The sequence below is a fragment of the Mesoplodon bidens genome, assembly GCF_964165515.1.
Source record: "Mesoplodon bidens genome assembly, chromosome: Y".
In the NCBI taxonomy this organism is placed as follows: domain Eukaryota; kingdom Metazoa; phylum Chordata; class Mammalia; order Artiodactyla; family Ziphiidae; genus Mesoplodon; species Mesoplodon bidens.
Window position 1 is genome coordinate 46,754,014 of NC_138180.1, and position 21,616 is coordinate 46,775,629.

Genomic DNA, 21,616 nt, shown 5'->3' on the forward strand with positions numbered 1-21,616 from the left:
GAAAAGAAAAAAGTATAAGCACAGTACAAACATTAGCCCTATTTCACCCAACACTGCCAATATGAAACTCTCCATAAGAATAAAAAATTCTCCATAAAAATTTTAAAAACTCTCCATAAAAATAAAAAATAAAATAAGAAAAGAAAAGAAAAAAATAATAGAAGAAAAGAAAGGAAAGCCAACCATGGCATATAGATCAAGCATTTTTTTCAAAAGGTCAAAACAGGGATTGATTTTAACATAACATGTTATCTGGAATCATCAACTAAACTACAGAATTTACAGACATTAGAAACAATATCCTTCTGCAAAACAATATTATAGTAAAAAGCTGAGGGGACAAGTGGCATTCTGCAACTTAAGATAACCTGATTATTTTTATTACTCTGGAGTTTAAACCTTGGGGATATCATCTATCTTTTCCAACTATACTTGACCTAAGATATTTGAAAGCAAAGAAAGTTAAACCCTGAAAATAGCTTCTACTTAAAATAATAAGAATCACTGTATTGTATGTGTAATAACTACCACACAATATAAGAAATAAATGTTTTCTGCAGCACAATGGAGATTTCCCATATGACAATTCTTTCCCCCTGCTTAAGTCACTAGTTTCCTGGTCGACAAAAGTTCAGATAGATGATTATACTATTTTCCTGGGGCAGTGGGGGGCGGGGGGAGAGGGGAGAGAAAAACAAACAAAACAAAAAGAAACAAGAAAGATTATACTGTTTTCATGTAAATTTTAAAATTTAAGAAATTTCACCTTTCTTATAAGGAAAACTTATACATAAGAGGTTAAAAACTGACTATATCTTGACAGTAATTAAGAGAAGTTTGGAGTATTGTTCTTTTTAACCACTATGACATACTTTTTACTAAATAAACTATGAGTATAGACCCTCTATAATATTAAAGATTTCAGTATATGAAATATGTGTACTGATTTTAAAATAATCACACATGAAAATTATGAGAATTATATCCGATTTTTAATTGTGTAAGTGTATGATGTATAATTTACACTACAGCACTATCATTACCAACTCTGAAAACAGCAGGTAATTTGCTTGCTACTGGACACCAATAATTTTAGGCTGAATTTACAAAGATACACAAGCTTGAGTTATGAGTAAGGTGATTAATTTTGGAATTCTTGCCATTTCTAAATTCAATTATAATGAGCCTAATTTTTCCTTAAAGCACAATTTTCAAATGAATGTATCAGTTTAAAAAATTAACATAAAAAACAATTCACTCTTTAGTCTCTGAATTGATACCTATTACTATTGCACAGACTGGTTTTATGGCATCTTTCATTTGATATAAGAAAATAAAAGAGGGCTTCCCTGGTGGCGCAGTGGTTGAGAGTCTGCCTGCCAATGCAGGGGACGCGGGTTCGTGCCCCGGTCCGGGAAGATCCCACATGCTGCGGAGCGGCTGGGCCCGTGAGCCATGGCCGCTGAGCCCGTGCGTCCGGAGCCTTGCTCCGCAACGGGAGAGGCCACAACAGTGAGAGGTCCGTGTACCGCAAAAAAAAAAAAAGAAAAGAAAAGATTTGAAATAAAATCATTCATAATAAATTGCTTATTAAAACTTCAGGATCAGGGCTTCCCTGGTGGAGCAGTGGTTAAGAATCTGCCTGCCAATGCAGGGGACACGGGTTCAATCCCTGGTCCCAGAAGATCCCACATGCCACAGAGCAACTAAGCCCATGCGCCACAACTACTGAAGCCCGCATGCCTAGAGCCCGTGCTCTGCAGCAGGAGAAGCCACTACAATGAGAAGCCCCCGCTCACCACCATTAGAAAAAGGCCTGCGTGCAACAATGGAGACCCAATGCAGCCAAAAATAAATAAAATAAGATAAATAAATTTATTTTTTTAAAAATTCAAGATCAGAAATTTGTTCTTTACAATAACTGTTTTCTCACAATTATTTTTTTAAAAATTTAGTTCAGAAACCTACTTTTCACAGAAGTCATTCAGAACACCCCAATAATCCTCAGGAACAACAAACCATTCACAATCACCTGGACCAATATTTATGTTAACAGAACAAAAGTTGTTATTTTCTTGGTGACCTGAAATGTAGAAGGAAAAAAAAAATTATTACACTGTAAATTCAATGAGAGAAATGTGCCTTTAAATCACTGAGTTGTTTTGAGGATTAGGTGAAAAATAAATGCTTACAGATCAATGAAGAGCACATGAATAAGCAATAAATATTAGCTATTATCACTATTACTACATCCACCTCTAAAAACTATCTCAACTCACAAAGAGTAGAGAAAATTAATGAATGAGGTATGGTTTTCAAAATGTAACTGGCCCCTTAGCAACTTGTAACTACGATAAGCATCCCAATTTGATGTTGTTACATACTGTAAATGCTTATAACTCTCCCACCAGAGATAGAGATGGTAATCTCTTAGAATGTGGGCTGAGAGCAACCTAAATTTTTCAGAACACATGTAAAGGCCATGTCAGAATGTAAACTGTTATAGTGCATACCATTTCTTTTTTTTTTTTTTTTTTTTTTTTGCAGTACGCGGGCCTCTCACTGTTGTGGCCCCTCCCATTGCAGAGCACAGGCTCCAGACGCACAGGCTCAGCGGCCACGGCTCACGGGCCCAGCCGCTCTGCAGCATGTGGGATCTTCCCAGACCGGGACACGAACCCGTGTCCCCTGAATTGGCAGGCAGACTCTCAACCACTGCGCCACCAGGGAAGCCCATATACCTTTCTTTTATGTATCAATAAGTAAGAACAGTAACTTTACCAAACAGGAACTTAACACAATGTTTGTTTGAATTATACAGACTAAAACATATCACAAATTTCTTCTAAGGAACTCCTTAGAGATCCATAGGATAATATTGAGGAACTAATGACATATGAACTAATGAAACACCTGAAGAACTTTTAGGCACAAAGAGGTAATATACTAAATTTGGATTCTGTCCCTAGATTTTAAATGAAAGAAGACATTTTCTATTTCCTTTGCTTCATTACATTTCCACATATTTACTTTTACAGAATATTCCAAATAGGATGAAATAATTTTTAAATACAAATGAATCTTAATAGATCTAGTCCAGGGACTTCCCTGGTGGTCCAGTGGTTAAGGATCCACCTTGCAATGCAGGGGATGTGGGTTCAACCCCTGGTTGGGGAACTAAGATCCCACATGCTGCAGGGCAACTAAGCCTGTGTGCCACAACTAGAGAAAAGCCCACGAGCCACAACAAAAGATCCTGCATGTTGCAGCTAATACCCAACGCAGTCAAAAAAAAAAAAACTCTAGTCCAATACTATGCATACATTTAAAAATCTTGAAAGGTGAAATTCTTGCCTGGTATTATGAAGTTATTAGTGACAAAGAAGGCCAAGATATTAAATCTTTTTTCAATTATTAGCATTTTTCATATTTCTTTCCACCTGACCCAAATACTGACAAAACAGTATCATGTAAAGTGAATTTCCAATAATAGCCTGGGAATAAACATTCCAACCAATAGGTTCTATGCCTGGCCGTACATCAGAATCCCTGAGGAGCTTTTAAAAAGTACTGACATCTCATCCTCAAAATGATTCAGTGTTTCTTCTAAAAGCTTTCCAGCAGATTCCAATGAGCACACAAAGTGGGGCAACCTAACTCATTTACATAAAAGCAACAACCCATTTAAAAAAATTAGTTGGCCACTTTACAGTGAGAATGTGGTGAAGAAGAAAGAACTATAGCGGCTGCAAGGAGAAAACAGAAAAACAAGAAAATGACATGTATCCTGTACATATCAGCATATAGCTGAACTGGTTGTTTCCTGCTAATGTCTGACCTAACTTCCAGAGACTGGAACTTACAAAATTACTAAGTATCTAGACTGCCACCTATGACATAAGTAATGTCAACACAAAGGGAACAAAGATGATTTTATATTTGAGTTGAATGAAACTTTATGATTTTAAATCAGGAGATGGAAAACTATGGCCTCTTGGCCAAACACCTGTTCTTATAAATAAAATTCTTGGGATGTAGACAGGTTTATTAGTTTATGCTCTGTCTACAGTTGTATTCATACTACAACATCAGAATTAAGCAGTTGTAACAGAGACCTTGTGCACTCTTATAATTTCACATTGCTTGTTGGCAAACTATATACAAATAGCCTTAACACAGTTATAACTCAATATTGCATCTTAACTGGAAAGCATATCATCATACTTCAACATTTCATTTCTTTAAATTACAAGTGCATAACCATAATGTGAAGAGAAGAAAAACAAATGTCAAATATAACACTTTTAAGGTATTTAGGAATGTGAATGATTTACTCCATTTAACAGGAAAGCACTGTACTTCCCATGTAATGATGTTCTTTCTGTGCTAAAATATTACTTTGTTCCTTGAAACTACCAAACCAAATGATCATTACATTATGTCTCATATGGAAACAGTGAAAGAAAAATTAGAAAACTTAAAACAAAACTGAGGCTGAACCAAAGTTCGTCTCTGGGCAGGCAAGCAAAGCTGTTTATAGATAGCATGTTAATTAAATCATGTTTGGTTGTAGCAGGTAAAAAAACATTTCTGGAGAAAATAAAATGTTTCCATATGATTAGCCTTTTGTTGAGAACAGCTACTCAACAAAGATGATGGAAGTCACATAATCAATTTAAAAATGTAGTAAATAACTTTTGAGGGAACATCAATGATCAATTAAAAACAAAGAAAATCATTTCAAGCAGTTTTTCTTGGCCCTTCGTAATTAACAAGTACTACTAATACTACTCAACTGGTATTGTTTACTTGAGGAGTCAATGCCAAATGTAAAGTCACTGAAGATTTTGTCTCTAAAAGTGATCTTCACAGGACCAATTGTTAAGTGAGAGAATTTTCAAAGTTGCAAAAATATTAAATCAAGTACTACTGAATTGGAATATGCTAAGAAGAATTACAACTAATGGTAGGGAAAATATATCTAGGAGAAAAAAGTGTACTTGGAAAATTAACAAAGCCTGTGAAAATGTTCAGATACCAGATGCCTGTGGTTTTTCATTGTACTAGTCACTGACAGATACTTTACGAAAATTGTGTGTGTGTGTGTGAGTGTGTGTGTGCGCGCGCGCGCGCACCACTCTCAAAGACTTAATACCGGGCTTCCCTGGTGGCGCCGAGGTTAAGAGTCTACCTGCCAATGCAGGGGACACGGGTTCGTGCCCCGGTCCGGGAAGATCCCACGTGCCACGGAGCGGCTGGGCCCGTGAGCCATGGCCGCTGAGCCTGCGCGTCCGGAGCCTGTGCTCCGCAACGGGATAGGCCACAGCAGTGAGAGGCCCGCGTACCAAAAAAAAAAAAAAAAGACTTAATACCAAATCTATGAATTTGTGACAGAAACAGAAGCCAACTGTCCTGATATTCCCCATGGCTTTGCTGTAATTTTTAGAGACTGGAAATTTTTGATTGAAGCCAACTGTCAGCCATTGATAAAGGTACATTATACTCTGCTGTAGTATTAAAAATTAAATAAAATGCTACATATTCTCTCCCTTAAACATTTCTTGCAAACCCTAATGCAAGTGCAGAGAACATTTCCACATTGCAAAAGCCTTCTACCTGAACTTCAACAGAAGAAACTGCATCTGAAATGCAATTAAATACAAAAGGAAAATGTATAGTAAGACAAAAACAAAAACAACAACAAAAAACCCTAACAGAATTCTGTAAATGCCTGCCAACTAGTTAAATGCAGTCAATAAAATAAGCTTATAAATTAATAACAATATCTGTCGCATCTATTTACATGAAAAACATTTTTAAAGATGAAACATGTAAAAAGCTCACTACACAAAGCTTTAACAGCTGTACATTTGTAGCTGATTCTGATGACAGGGAATACTGACTTTGAGCCCCAGTAAGGTAAAATGTTATTCCCCCTTTAGGGTTATCTGTATTTTGTCAATTACTTGTCTCAATTTTGTCTCAAATATTAGGTATTTTGACTTTCATCAATGAACAGACATGGAAGTAAGTTTTTTCTATTTTTACATATGTATCTTCATAATATTCTCAATATAACCTCGTGGCTTATAAAGCATAAAATACTTACTGTTTAACTTTTTAAGTTACCTGACTTCTGTATTAGTTTCTGAGTTAACATTTTAATATAATGGGACAGTTTAGCAAATACTAGTGCATCACAAATTTTAAGTATTTTCAGTGAAGCTTTTATTACATGTAGTACACATACCAGTTCATTATTAGTAAGAACTGTAACTGTGATGAACAAGACATGGAAAACTGACAATCTGCAGTCAATGGAATCAAGACAAAGCCTCTCAAGTGCTTTAAGTTCCTTTACTCACTAAGCAACTTAATGTCCCCTTGCTAGGTTAAATTTTTCTGATCATCTTGATGTTTACATATAAAAAGGATAAAAGTCACACTGACAGAACAAATTAATATTCTCAGCTTTAATTACAAATTATTTTCCCTATTAGAAAGAATTTTAAAATCCTTTTGGCTTTATTAGTTATAAACGGGAAACTGATTGCAGAGGCGTCTATCACATTTAACTAAATAACTCTTTTTTTCAACTCTGCAAGGGAAGTTATTTCATAAAAATAACCTGGTGTCCGACTCCCTGGAACTTTCATGTACAGCTGAACTGTATTCATGCCCAGTACGGTATGACCAAGGTGGCTTAGAAGATTTCCTGCTGATACAACACGTACAAAAGCCGGAAGTTTAGTCAGTTCATGTAGCTGCAACTTCCACCTGAAATACAGTAACAGATTAGAAGTGTAATCCTGCAGCAAATATTTATGAGAATTAACCATGTCCTCAAAAATCTTGTGATCCAATTAGAAAACATTTAAATCTCTAATATTATACTTTTAAGATCAAAAGAACTAGTATTTAACTTTTTCCAAAAAAAGTCCTAACCTAGGTTACTTAAAAAAAAATCATAAAAATTTATGATAATCTTATAAATGAAGAAATAATTTTTATTTGTAAATCTGTAAAACTGTTTTGGCACTCTTTGGTAACAAAAATCTAAATTCATAATCTAGGGACTTCCCTGGTGGTCCAGTGGGTAACTCTGTGCTCCCAATGCAGGGGGCCTGGGTTCAATCCCTGGTCGGGGAACTAGATCCCACATGCATGCTGCAACTAAGAGTCCACATGCCACAACAAAGATCCCATGTGCCCTAACTAAGACCCGGTGAAGCCAAAATAAATAAATAAATAAATAAATAAATAAATAAATAAATAAATAAATAAATAAATAAAGTAACAAAAATGATTCTGTAACACTAGCATTTTCAGCTAGAACTTCTTTGTCAACAAACACACACACACACACAAAGTATAACTACTGGATTAAAGAAAATATGAAAGTCGGCAGTTTCCAATCCTGTAATCCTATTTGTACTTCATGGAAATAGAACAGGAGGCCTTACTTTTTGTCATCAGAGAGGTCAATGTTAGTCCCAATTTTTATAGTTTTAAAAGGTCCTTTCCTTCTCCTTCCAGAACTTTAAAAAAAAAAAAATTAAATTAAATTCATGCCTTTTGGACAGAAATAGCGTGCACACTAAAATTTACTTACTTATCTGAAGATGTGGATTCATTATCTGAATATTCTTTATGTTGCATTCTTTTCTCATTTTCTTCCTATAGATTAAGCAAATATATTCACACTTAGTATTGTGCTACAGACTATAGTTCCTGTTACACAACTGAATAAAAGTCATATCTACATGAGTGCTACTGTTTATGATCTGAAAACTACTTTGCTATAGTCACATTTCATCAAAAAGCAACGTTTCTTTTTTCCTACATATACTCTTCAATAAGAATGAAATCTGCAGGTCCTTGTACTTGCCACAAATCCAAGATGATAAAAAAAAATTAAAGCAAGATTCTGTAATCTTGCTAAGTATCAAAATTACTTATGGGGCTTCCCTAGTGGCGCAGTGGTTGAGAGTCCGCCTGCCGATGCAGGGGACAGGGGTTCGTGCCCCGGTCCGGGAAGATCCCACGTGCCGCGGAGCGGCTGGGCCCATGAGCCATGGCCGCTGAGCCTGCGCGTCCTGCACGTCCTGCGTGTCCGGAGCCTGTGCTCTGCAACGGGCGAGGCCAAAACAGTGAGAGGCCCGCGTATCGCAAATATATATATATATATATATATATATTACTTATGAATGCCAAGAGTCAACGCTGAAGCACATATTCTAAACTGGCAGAAGTGTGTGTGCCTACAAAAACAACAGTTACGAGATGTATAGGGTAAGAAATTCAAGACTGTCTATTATTAACCATAGATTTCTTTTGTTATTCTGACCTTGCCTGTGGGGAGTACATTAAGAAAATTAAGGGAATATAAAGAAGTTCTTCACAGACTAAATTACTGACACAATAAATTCTATATAAATAATAAAACACATAGCACCAGTAAGGAAATTAAATGCTGAATAAAAATGTGTTATTCTTGAATGACCATGTAATTAGGCAAAGATTCCTTAGCTCTGACACCAAAAGTGAAGCAACTGAAAAAAAAAAAAAGTATTCACCTAAACTTTAAAATTCTGTGCTTCGAAGGACACCATCAAGAAAAAGTGAAATGACTCATAGAATAGGGAAACAAATCGCAAATTAAATACTTTACAAAATGACTTTGTCAAACACATAAGAAGCTCAGAAGTAGCCACTGCATCCTAACCACAAGTACAAACCGTGCAATCAATAATTCTCAGATTACTTAAGAGAAGTGAGAACACATGGCAAACTGTTGCCCCCAAAACTGGAGAGAGGGGTGAATAACGGAAATCAAAACTAATGGGAGCAGTAACCTCCATGGATACCTATGCTGGGGAGAGAAAAACCACAGAAAATATCAGAAAAAATCCCCTTCTGAAACATACCAGAGCATTATTGTCTTCTTAGCAAGACCTGCCCTCTGGAGAAACTACTTAACCAGAGCCTAACTTTCTGGAATTTTATCAGACCTGCATCTCCAGAGAGGAGGGAAATACCCATCTGCAGCTCACTCTAGCCATCCAGTCTTGCTCAAAGAATGGGGAAAACAAAAACCCAAAGATGAAGCGCTACTGAAGTTCACAATATAGAGGCACAGGTTCACAAAGACTGAGACCAAATCACAGGATAATAGAGCATTTCCCCTACCCCAATATTTTTTACAAATACATTACTAAAGCTTATTTACAGCAGTTCCTTTTACCCAGCACATCATGTCTGTCTTTCAACAAAAAATTATAAGGTATACTAGAAGTCAGAAAAATAGCATGAAAACACATAGCAAGCACTGGGAACAGTCTCTGATATGGCACAAATGCTGGAATTCTAAGACTAATAATTTTAAATTGTAGTTTATTAAGCAAAGAATTCTAAATGATAAAGTAGAAATAATACTAAACACATGGGCAATGTAAGCAGGGAAATGGAAATTTTTAAAAAGAACCAGAAAGAAACGCTAGAAGTCAAAAACATGAACAGAACTGAAGAATGCTTTTCATGGGAGTATTAAAAATGGATACAGGCAAGGAAGAAATTTGAATGAGGATATCTAAAATTTCCAAATCTGAAAAAGAAAAAATTTTTTCACAACCCCCCCAAGAAGATGCAAGGACTGTAGGAAAGTTATGAAGATGTAACATACATAAACTGGCAATGTAGAAAGACAAGAAATATATGAACAAGCAGGAATTCCCAGCGGTCCAGTATTTAGAACTCAGAACTTTCACTGCTGGTGCTGGGTTCAATCCCTAGCCTAGGAACTAAGATCCTGCATCCTGTGCCGTGCAGCAAAAATAAATAAATAAAAATAAAAAATAAGTAAATAACCTCCTGTTCTCCCTCCCCAAATGAAGAGATATTAAACCACAGAACACAGAAGTTCTGAGTAAAATCAAGAAGGATAAATGTCCAAACCCTAAAGCTAGGTGTACAATACTCAAACTACAGAAAATCAAAGATATGGGAAGAGCTGCGAATTGGAGCCTGAGAAAATGAGAACATCTCATTTATAATGGATCAAACACAAGGATTAACATCCAACTCTTCTTCAAAAACCATGCACGCAAGAATACAGTGAAGCTGAAAAAAAAAAAAAAAACCACACTAGAATTCTGAATCCTCAGAAATGACCCTTTAAGAGTAAAAGAGATGTAAAGGCTTTTCGGGTGAACAAAAATTTACAGACACTGCTGCTAGAAAAAATGCCTTTTAAGAATATTTAGTTCTTTAGAGAAGAAAAATGATACAGGTCAGAGTTTCTGATATACAAAAACAAAAGCAACCAAAAAAGGAGTAAATGAATGAAAATAAAAATATTTCTTATTTTTGTTTTTATAATTGATATAAATAACATGTAACACTGTATCATATTTAGGTATACAATAAATGATTTAATATATGTATTATAAAATGATTAAAATAAGTTTAGTTTTGGGCTTCCCTGGTGGCGCAGAGGTTGAGAGTCCACTTGCCGATGCAGGGGACAGGGGTTTGTGCCCCGGTCCAGGAAGATCCCACATGCCGCAGAGCGGCTGGGCCCGTGAGCCATGGCTGCTGAGGCTGTGCGTCCAGAGCCTGTGCTCCGCAATGGGAGAGGCCACAGCAGTGAGAGGCTCGCGAACCGCAAAAAAAATAAATAAATAATAAGTTTAGTTTTTATTGTCTACGCGCGCGCACACACACACACACATTTTCTTTATCTCTTCATCTGTGATGGACACTTAAGTTGCTGCTATTTTTAGGTCTTGTAACTAATGCTACAATGAACAAGGGGCTGCAGATACCTTTTTGAGATAGTCATGATATATTCTTCAGGTATTTGGCTAGCAGTCCAACTGCTGCATCCATGGCAAGCCTATTTGTAGTTTATTTGAGGAACCTCCATATTTTTCTCCACAGTGACTGTGCCAGTTTACCTACCCACCAACAGTACACAAGCGTTCCTTATTCTCTACATCTTCACATATCTCTAGTTTTTTTTTTTTTTTTTTTTTTTTTTTTTTTGCAGTACGCGGGCCTCTCACTGCTGTGGCCTCTCCCATTACAGAGCACAGGCTCCGGACGCGCAGGCTCAGTGGCCACAGCTCATGGGCCCAGCTGCTCCGCAGCATGTGGGATCTTCCTAGACGGGGGCACGAACCCACGTCCCCTGCATTGGCAGGCGGACTCTCAACCACTGCGCCACCAGGGAAGCCCCATCTCTAGTTTTTTGGATGATAGCCATTCAAACAGGTGTGTTGGTAGTATTGCACTATGGTTTTTATTTGCATTTCCCTGATGATTAGTAATGTTGAGAATTTTTAACATGGACCGGCTGGCCATTAGTCTAACTTCTCTGGAAAAATATCTATTGCAATCCACTCCTAATTTTATTTTGTTTTGTTTTTTTGTTTTTGTTTTTGTGGTACGCGGGCCTCTCACTGTTGTGGCCTCTCCCATTGCGGAGCACAGGCTCTGGACGTGCAGGCTTAGCGGCCATGGCTCACGGGCCTAGCCGCTCCGCGGCATGTGGGATCTTCCCGGACGGGGGCACGAACCCATGTCCCCTGCATCGGCAGGCGGACTCTCAACCACTGTGCCACGAGGGAAGCCTTGTTCCTCATTTTTAAGTGGATAATTTCTTTGTTTTCTGTTGAGTTATATGAATTTTTAAGTGGATAATTTCTTTGTTTTTTGTTGTTATGAGTTCCGTATATACTTTAGATATTATTAACACCTTATCAGATATAAGATTTGCAAATATTTTCTCCAATTCTGTAGATTACCTTCTTGTTTTGTTGATTATTTCCTTTGCTAGGCAGAAGTTTTTTAGTGTTGCCTTTGATTTTAGTGTCAAATCTAAAAAGTCACTGCCAAGACCAATGTCAAAGAGCTTACTGCCTATATTTTCTTCTAGGTTTATAATTTCAGGTCTTACATTCAAGTCTTTAATCCATTGTGATGGTCTGATATTCTTCTTATTCCTAACTAACAGATTACATTTTGTTCAAAATAATAATAGAAACAAGGTATTTTGATTATGTATGCAGATATATATACAAATATATATGAAATGAATGACACCAATGGTTCAAGGAGCAGGAGTGAAAAAATTGGCATACTCTGTAATAATATACTCGTGCAGCCCCTGCAGCTGTACAGTGTTACTTGAAAGTAGAACTGGATTAGTTGTAAAGGTATATTGCAATCTCTATGGCAACCACTAAAAAAAATTTTTTTAAGTACAACTGATGTGCTAAGAAAGCACAGAAAAAGTATCATATACTATGCTCAATTAAAAATTTTAAAAGGCAGAAACAGTGAAAGAAAAAAATAAAGCAAAATATTAGTACACGGCTTCCCTGGTGGCGTAGTGGTTAAGAATCCGCCTGCCAGTGCAGGAGACACGGGTTCAAGCCCCGGTCTGAGAAGGTTTCACATGCCAAGGAGCAACTAAGCCCATGGGCCACAACGGCTGAGCCTGCGGTCTAGAGCCCGTGAGCCACACCTACTGAGCCCACATGCTGCAACTACTGAAGCCCGCACACCTAGAGCCCGTACTCTGCAACAAGAGAAGCCACCGCAATGAGGAGCCTGCACACCGCAACGAAGAGTAGCTCCCACTCACCACAACTAGAGAAAGCCTGCGCACAGCAACAAAGACCCAACGCAGCCAAAAATTTAAGAAAAAAAAAAAAAAGCAGCAGCCAACCCACAGCTGCCAGTTAAAAAAATAAATAAATAAACAAAATAAACCAAAATATTAGCACAAAAAAATAACAAAATCGTAGGAATTAATCAAACTGTATCAGTAAGCACTTTGAATGTCAATGGTCTAAACACACCAATTAAAAGACAGAGGTTGTCATACTGGATAAAAAATTAAGACCCAAGGGGCTTCCCTGGTGGCGCAGTGGTTGAGAGTCCGCCTGCCGATGCAGGGGACACAGGTTCATGCCCCAGGTCCAGGAAGATCCCACATACTGCGGAGGGGCTGGGCCCGTGAGCCATGGTCGCTGAGCCTGCGCGTCTGGAGCCTATGCTCCGCAACGCGAGAGGCCACAACAGTGAGAGGCCCGCGTACCACACACACACAAAAAAATTAAGACCCAAATACAAGTGGTGTGTGAGGAACCCACCATGTTACATATAAAGACATATGCACATTAAAAAAGAAATGGATGGCGAAATATATACCATGCTAACACTAATCAAGAGAATGTGGGAGTAGCTAAGATTAATTTCAGACAGGTTATACTTTGGAAACAGAGACAAAGCAGAGCAATACACAATGATAAATGGGTGAAGTCTTCAATAAGACAAAAATAATGCTTAATGTATATAAGCCTAAAAACAGCATCAAAATACATGTGGCAAATTTTCTTTTTCATGTGGCGAAAACTGATGGAATTGCAAGGAGAAATAGATGAATCCACTACTAGAGTTGGAGATTTTAACACCATTCAATGAGGAGTATTTTCAGCAAGCACACAACCAGTAAGGATACAATGGAACTTAATTGCTCCATCAATCAATTGAATGAAATGGACAACTATAGACTACTACATCAAAAACTACACATTCTTCTCAAGTTCACATGGAACGTTCTCTAAGACCACATTCCAAATCACTAAACACACCTTTGCAAATTCAAAAGATACAATACCTTCTGTCAGATAACAGTGGAACTAAACTAGATATCAGTAAAACAAAGATAGCCAGAAAATCCCAAAACACATGGATACTAAACAACACAAGGTCAAAAAGAAAAATCTCAAAAGAAATCAAAAATTTTGAAATCAAATTAAAATGAAAACACAAAAGTCATAAAATTTGTCAGATGCACCCAACCCAGTCATTGGCGAGAAATTTAGAGCCATCAGTACACATACTTCTGAAAAGAAGAATCTGAAATCAATCACCTAACTTTCCACTATACAACAAAATTAAATCCAAAAGAAGAGCATACTAAAACCAATGTAACAGCATAAGAAAAGAAGTATTAAGAATTAAAAATGGGGCTTCCCTGGTGGCACAGTGGTTGAGAGTCTGCCTGCCAATGCAGGGGACAAAGGTTCATGCCCCGGTCCGGGAAGATCCCACATGCCGTGGAGCAGCTAGGCCTGTGAGCCATTGCTGCTGGGCCTGCAAGTCTGGAGCCTGTGCTCCGCAACGGGAGAGGCCACAACAGTGAGAGGCCTGCATACCGCAAAAAAAAAAAAAAAAAAGAATTGAAGGCAATAAAACTGAAAATAAAACTCAAAAGAGAAATATCAATGAAACCAAAAGTTGGCCCTTTGAAAAGATCAACAAAATTGATAAGGCTAGACTGAGGGAAAAAATGAAAAAAACCCAAAAAACAACAACAACAAACCACAAGACAAAAATTAGTAATAACATAAATAAAAGGCAGAACATCATTACAAAACCCATGGTCATTAAAGGATAATAAAGGAATACTATGAACAACTGTACACCCACAAATTTGATAACGTAGATGAAATGGACCAACTCCTTTGTCCATTTGAAAGACACAATCTACCACAAACAACACTGGGAGAAAGAGATAATCTGAGTAAACCTGTAACTATTTAAGCTGAATAACAATTAATAACTTTCCAGAACATAAAGCACCACCATGCCCAGATAAATTCACTGATGAGTTCCACCAAAAATTGAGGAAGAAATTATGCCAGTGCTCTACAAGCTATTTCAGAAAATAGAAGCAGAGGCAGTATTTCAACTATACTATGAAGCCAGGATAATGATTACCCTAATAGCAAAACATTACAAGACATTACCAAAAACATTACAAGAGAACTACAGACTAATATTACCTCAACAAAAATCCTCAACAGTTATCAGCAAATCATATCCAACTATGTAGAAAAAGATTTATACACGATGTCAAACTGGGATTTATCCACTGTATGCAAGGTTTGTTCAACATTAGAAAATCAATTGTTACAATACATCACACACCCACAGACTAAAAAAGAAAAATCACATGATCATGATAACAGACGCAGCAAAAGAAGTAACAAAAATTGAACACTTGGTGCATGATAAAATTACTGTCACTGAACTAGGAATAGAGAGGAACTCCTTCATTTGATAAGAATATTTACAAAAAACCTGTAACTAACACCATATGTAGAGGGGAGAAATTCAAAGCATTCCCCAAAAGGATCACAAACAAGGCAAGGCATATATTCTGAGATGTTTTTGTAAATTTCTGCTTCTTTTGTAGTCTTCTTTAGAGACTATGAATGACACAAAAAGAGTACTAATGATTCCCTATGGATCTTTCAAATAAAACAAAATGGAAACACCTTTTCATAGACCAAATAAACACAAGAGCGCTATGCAGGTAATAGTCTTCATATTAAAATCACTCTGGAACAATTATGTAGACCTACTTACTTTACAATTTTAAATGGAAACATTTCAAAAACAGGGAAATCTTATAAAACAGTACTTTATTAACAGTATGTATTTGTGCTAACTGTAACTTTGTTTAAACATTTAAAAGTTTAATAATTTGTACACTTACAAAACCTAATTATATTAACTGAATACACTGTTAGAAAAGTAATGTGCATTTAATTTAGCAAAATAATCTCCATGAAATAAACACTTACTCTCAATGATTCCTGGAAGGAGGAGGCCTGGTACTGTGCATACTTAGCAATTGTAGTATGAGATCTATTACTTTCACAGTGCCAGATTTTCTTTGTTCCAGTGGGATCCCAGTTTTCATCTGCTGGTTGCAACAACTGTGTCCTCACCTCTACTTTGTGTTCATTGTTAGCTTCTACCAAAGTTTTGGTAGAGAAAAGTCCAAGATCTTCATGAATAAATAAATTTTGTTAATAAATAAAATTGTATTTGGTACAATGAATGTTTCAAAAGTACTTGAACAAACCTGCATGGCAGTCCCATGAAGCATTACATCTAACCATCATGAGAGGGTATTAACAAGGGACTGAAGGAAATACCAGGATCTAATTTTACCTACATTTTACATGCAAAAAGTCTTCTATTATCTAACCTAAATCACTCATGATGCCTAATAATACCAACTTAAAAACAAGGAAAAATCCACCCAAAATTTGCCACAGCCAATAGAGACATCATGTTAAAAATGTGCTAAGGAGACAGAAAGGAGGGGAGAACGTTAAAATAAAAACTGGGAAAAAACGCATTTCTGTCAGTGTTTTAAAAAATGCAAGACAGGAAAAGAAATGTTCCAAGTGTTTTTTTAAACTTACCCAATTTAAGAACTCCAGCAAGGCCACGTATTACTGTAACAGGGTTTTTGGGATTTATACAAAATTGATGTAATGGAGGAAAGAAAGCATCACGTTTATTTTCCAACTGTAAAATTGAAATATTGTGTTAGATTTCAGAAAATGACTAAATATAATCCTGAGAATATGTTTTAATATTTTTGTCAGGCATTTTTACATTAACAATGCACCTTAGCCATTAACATTGAGTGCTACATATTACAGTATTTTATCATTAGTCCTTTCAGGAAAAGCCTATTAGGAGAAAATCACTATATAAGTTTATTTTTTTTTAAATACATTTAATAAATTCTGAAATGATGTTATTAACTTCTGATATCGCACTAACATTCACAAAATGATTTAACTAGCTTAATAGTTCAAAGGTATTTCCCAAGTTTACTTATCAAGTGTACTTCCGTAATTCCTGTAGAGAAGAGGTAAAGAAGTAAAATTTTAAATTCAACATCATAAGTGTTTTAAAAACTATTATCAAAATTAAAAATGATTTGATAAGACTCACAAAAGATAAATTTCCATTCTGCATTTATTTCCACAAAGTTCAGTTTCAGAGGCTTAGTTTCATCTTTATAACTGGACCTTCCTTCACAGCAAGCTATCAGTGAAGTTTCATTTGGTAAAGGATTTACACAAAGTCTGGTTAAAAAAACAGGCCAGATTTCCAAAATGCTGTCTTATCTATAACATCATTCTAAATACTTCAATTTTTTACTTCTGTCTTAGAAGGTGACTGGAAGGACTTTTTTTTTTCAGAAACTCTAAAAAAAAATCATAGAAACTTTTGATTTAACTAATACCAACCACATTTCTTTACCAAATGCCTAAATTTCTGAAAAGTAAAAAAACTCTTAGCTTCAAATTGAAAATTTATAATTATCTACTTATATTTAACCTTTTCACTAACATGCACTAATCATCATTTTTGTAACCTCAACCACTTTTTTAGTTACAAAAAATTCTTTTGTAAGTTGAAGCATAACATCAAGGTCAATATAATCAGCAGACGGCACAACAGAGATTTAGAAGCATGTTAACAAAAAACACATAAAACCAATTACCTATTGCTACTCAATTACCTATTGCTATATAATCCCAGTTCATAAGTGAGAAGACATTTTAAATTTATATATTCTCTTCAAAAATATCTTTCTTGAATACACCTGTGGTCAGTAAATTTTTCTACAAAAGGACAGATGGTAAATATCTTTTGTTCTATGAACTACCTATCCTCTTTTGCTACTAGTTAACTCTGCCAGTCTAGGGCAAAGCAGTCAGACAACATGTAAATAAATGAACATGACTATGTAACAATAAGATTTCTATTCATAAAACCAGGCAGTGGACCATATTTAGATTGAAAAATATCATTTGTGATCCTCTGGGATACAAACATCGTTTTCCAAAGTTTGTAACTTTTGAGAAAAAATTAAATTTTCCCTAAAAGGATCTATACTGGTTTAAAAATATATCTATAAACACAGACAAGTTCAGACACTTGACATTTCTAGTTAGTTGATGAGACTCACATAAATACTAGGTGTGGGTGGATTCAACTTGTCCTTTGGCAAGGGTGGGTATGGTGAAGACGGTGGTCTTGGAGGTGGACATTTATCCAACAAATTGTGACTATTAGATAGGTCATTTTTATCTAGATTCCTAGAAAACAATTAGAAGAAAAATATCAGTTATATTGTAATTTTAAAAACACAAGATTAAAACAAGAGAAAATCTTAAGTTCTGTGTATAGGGCATTTTAGAATATTCATATCCATTCAGAAAAAAAAGTTAGTTTCAAAGAATAACTAAATATACTATAACCACATAACATCAATCATTCACAAAATATTTTTCCTCATAGTTTTCCAATTTATTTCCTCATCTAAAGAATATGAACTCCATTTCTTTCATATTTCACCTTTAGATTTGTTTCATTTAATGTTAAAAAAATAACTTGAACCAAAATATTTTAACTACCAATAATTTAACAGTAATATTTGTCTCTTCTCCTACATCATAGTTCCAGATTACCTTTGTGACTACTTTCAAATCTAGGAAGACCATTTGTTTTTTATTATCAAAATGGATTTTCTGGGACTTCCCTGGTGGTGCAGTGGCTGGGACTCCAGGCTCCCAATGCAGGGGGCCCGGGTTCGATCCCTGGTCAGGGAACTAGATTCCACATGCCGCAACTGGGAGTTCACATGCCACAACTAAAAGGTCCCGTGTGCCGCAACTAAGACCCGACACAGCCACATAATAAATAAATAAATTAATTAATTAAAAAAACTGATTTTCTGTGCAGCTCCCTAAGATTAAGCAAGAATCCAGTCTACTATAGTTACAGACTATAATAATTTTTAAAGTGATTTGTATAGTTGCTAAACATTCTCACATTCTATATAATTATTACGTGATGGTATTTGATTATTTTTTTCATTCATTGAAAGGTATCATATTTGGTAAGTTATAAATTCTTAAAATGTAAGAATATTGCTTCCAAACTCTAACTCTCTTTTTAATATAAACCCATTATGGGGATATTTTTAAATTCTTAAAATTTTGAACTCAGAAAACAAATACAGAAACCTGTTAAGCTTTTGAAATCATTCAAGTTGTCATATTCAATCACTGAAAGTAAAAACTAATCAAGGAATTAAAATACATAAGGAAAATAGCTCTTAAAAATATTAAATTTCGGGTAAGAATCCAAAAGGTCTACTTTGGAAACTGAAATAAATATACACTGTATTTCTTCAGAATAACCGTATTTCTGAAAAACAAATTACATTTAAAATTTTCAAATTATACCATCACACAAGCTGAAGCAAAATAACCATTCCTTGTTTAGCTTTACTTTTGCTAAAGGGAAGAAAAGCCTGAATGAAAGTCAGGATATTTTGGTAGGACTAATGAAAACTAAAGTTTCAAATGGAGTAGTTATCAACTTTGAGATGCCATGATAAACAGCTTCCCACGTGTATAACCTATTTTTTAGCAACAAAGAGTTGTGATTTTTTTTTCCCCTGGCTGAGACCTGTGTGCCTGTGTCCTGGGGGTTGCTTCCCTCACCAGGGGTCAAACCCAGGACCTTGGCAGTGAAAGTGCGGTATCCTAACCACTGGACAGCCAGGGATTTCCCTTGGATGGGGTTTATAGTTATGAATTAGACTGAAAATGCAGATTTCTCTATTTTTAAAGAAAAGAATTTACAAGTATGAATTACATTAAAATTTTATACTTAACCACCAATTAAGTTTAAATGCTAAATCAGCATCGAGGTTTCATTATCTGTCCAGAAGGCATAATGACCCATGTGTTTAACGTTTTTAAATTTAAAAACAGAATTGATCCTAATTTATAAAATCCACAGAACTGTTGCTTACAACAAAAATACATGTCTGAAGCTAACAGAGTTTAATTCAAGTACCCTCGTTAGGCCAATGCAGTAAGACTCAATTATCTCTGTATAATAAAAGGAATCGGTTTCAATGCTGAATTACATATCTGTCACTCTGTGTATTTTCCATGAATTGATTCAGTTTGATTACAATAACTTGTTTTCCAGAGACAGAGATATGATACAATATAAATATTTTATAATACCCTAATATATGGATAAAGTATTTGAAAAAAAATTTATAAGCTTATTTAACATCCTCTATATGAAAAATGAGACACGGTGACAGGAAGTGACAGCTTGTATAATTCTGCCTGTATGGATTTTATGGTCCTGTAACAGAATAAAGTATGAATATATAGAAAAGTCAAGTAATGGAAAGTAAAAATAGATTTGAAAAAGGGGTGGTGGGGGGGAGATGAAGAATTATCAAGGGAGCCAAAACTAACCAGTCACTTGAAATGCTGAAATTACATTTTAAAATCTAAAATCTTAACAGAAGCAAAGATGCTATAAATGCAACCAGAAGGAATGAAACAACAGCAGTTTAAAATTTTAACAATGCTTAAAAAACTTATGAGAAATATAGACAAAAGAGAAAACTGCTCAAATAGTTCAATGAAATAAAATCTAATGATTCCTTAGTATGACCCTATCAATGGTGGCCAAATCAGACTACACAGATATTTACCAAAAAGAACTGATACATGTTTTCAAAAATAAAGGAACCATAAGTTTTTTCTCTGTTAATATACCTATCAACCCTAATGCATAAGGATAGGGCTGTGAATAACAGAAAACAGATTAACTTCTAAATAGGTATGACTGCTTTTTTTTTAATGTGGATTATTTTTTGAAGTCTTTATTGAATTTGTTACAATATTGATTGTTTTATATTTTGGGTTTTTATGGCCAAGAGGGATGTGGGATCTTAGCTCCCCGACCAGGGCTTGAATCTGCACCCCCTGCATTGGAAGGTGAGGTCTTAACCACTGGACCACGAGAGAAGTCCCTGACTCCATTGCTCTTCAAGAGAAACTTTTTACCATAAAAATCCAACAAGAAAAGAAATGAAGTTGGAAAAAAAATGGAAGTGGGAAAGACTAAGGGTACCTCATTATTGCAGAAATGTAGTACTACATAAAAATTATTTTTTAAATACCTTACTTTAAAATATCTTACTTTAAATTTACTTTTAAATACAACACTTAAATACAAAAAAAATGAAAGGTGCTTTACAGATAACTCATATACAATTTAGATTTTTTCCTCAATAAGTTTCTTAATCAGTGAGATTATACTCTCACACTTATGATTCTTTGAACTAATCTGAATGCTGAGTCCTGCAAAGAACACACCACTATCAGTTAACACAACTGGTCCCCACAGGACAGTACCATTTGCTGTCTTGGCTCTTTCTCTAAACTTGATAATAATTTTATCCTCAATTTTCAGAGCATGTCCTTTTATTGTCTTTCCTCCATCCTTTATTTTCTATTCCTTGCTCTTAGCTTTACAGTTGTTGGAGATGGTGGAAGGTTATATATCCATTCACTAGTAAATTGGTAGGCATATCTACTGGAAGAACCACAACCACAGGAATCTATGGCATTTTAAAGTAATTTGCAACTTATAAACATAAATTTACACATCTGCAGTAATAAGGCAAAAGTGCTTTTACTAGTTTCTGAGCCAAAAATTAAGAATGTTACCCTGAATTAAATGTTTACATACATTTCCAATATAAGGTGGGAAGATTAAAATTTAATCCACAATGAAAGACAAAAACTTCTTAATTTTAATTATATTTTCACAAAATAATAATTATTTCCATTTCTCTATTACTCTACCCCAGGTCACTGCAAGTACAAACTATATAAATATTTTAAAG

The 21,616-nt window shown here is 35.4% G+C and overlaps 1 protein-coding gene across 6 annotated transcripts in view; it reads right to left on the reverse strand.

Moving 5' to 3' along the window:
- LOC308609628 (lysine-specific demethylase 6A-like) overlaps positions 1-21,616 on the reverse strand; it is a 185,527-nt gene that overhangs the window by 21,141 nt on the left and 142,770 nt on the right. For 5 of the 6 annotated variants that reach the window (XM_081223361.1, XM_081223360.1, XM_081223362.1 and 2 more), the window contains 7 exons: positions 17,855-17,984; positions 16,290-16,395; positions 15,660-15,865; positions 7,613-7,677; positions 7,464-7,538; positions 6,629-6,777; positions 1,969-2,083 (listed from right to left, as the gene is read on the reverse strand). In XM_081223361.1, the coding sequence (XP_081079487.1) occupies positions 1,969-2,083; positions 6,629-6,777; positions 7,464-7,538; positions 7,613-7,677; positions 15,660-15,865; positions 16,290-16,395; positions 17,855-17,984 (846 nt within the window). Of the gene's footprint in view, positions 1-1,968; positions 2,084-6,628; positions 6,778-7,463; positions 7,539-7,612; positions 7,678-15,659; positions 15,866-16,289; positions 16,396-17,854; positions 17,985-21,616 lie in introns of those variants that run through there. The other variant, XM_081223363.1, reaches the window with a different exon arrangement.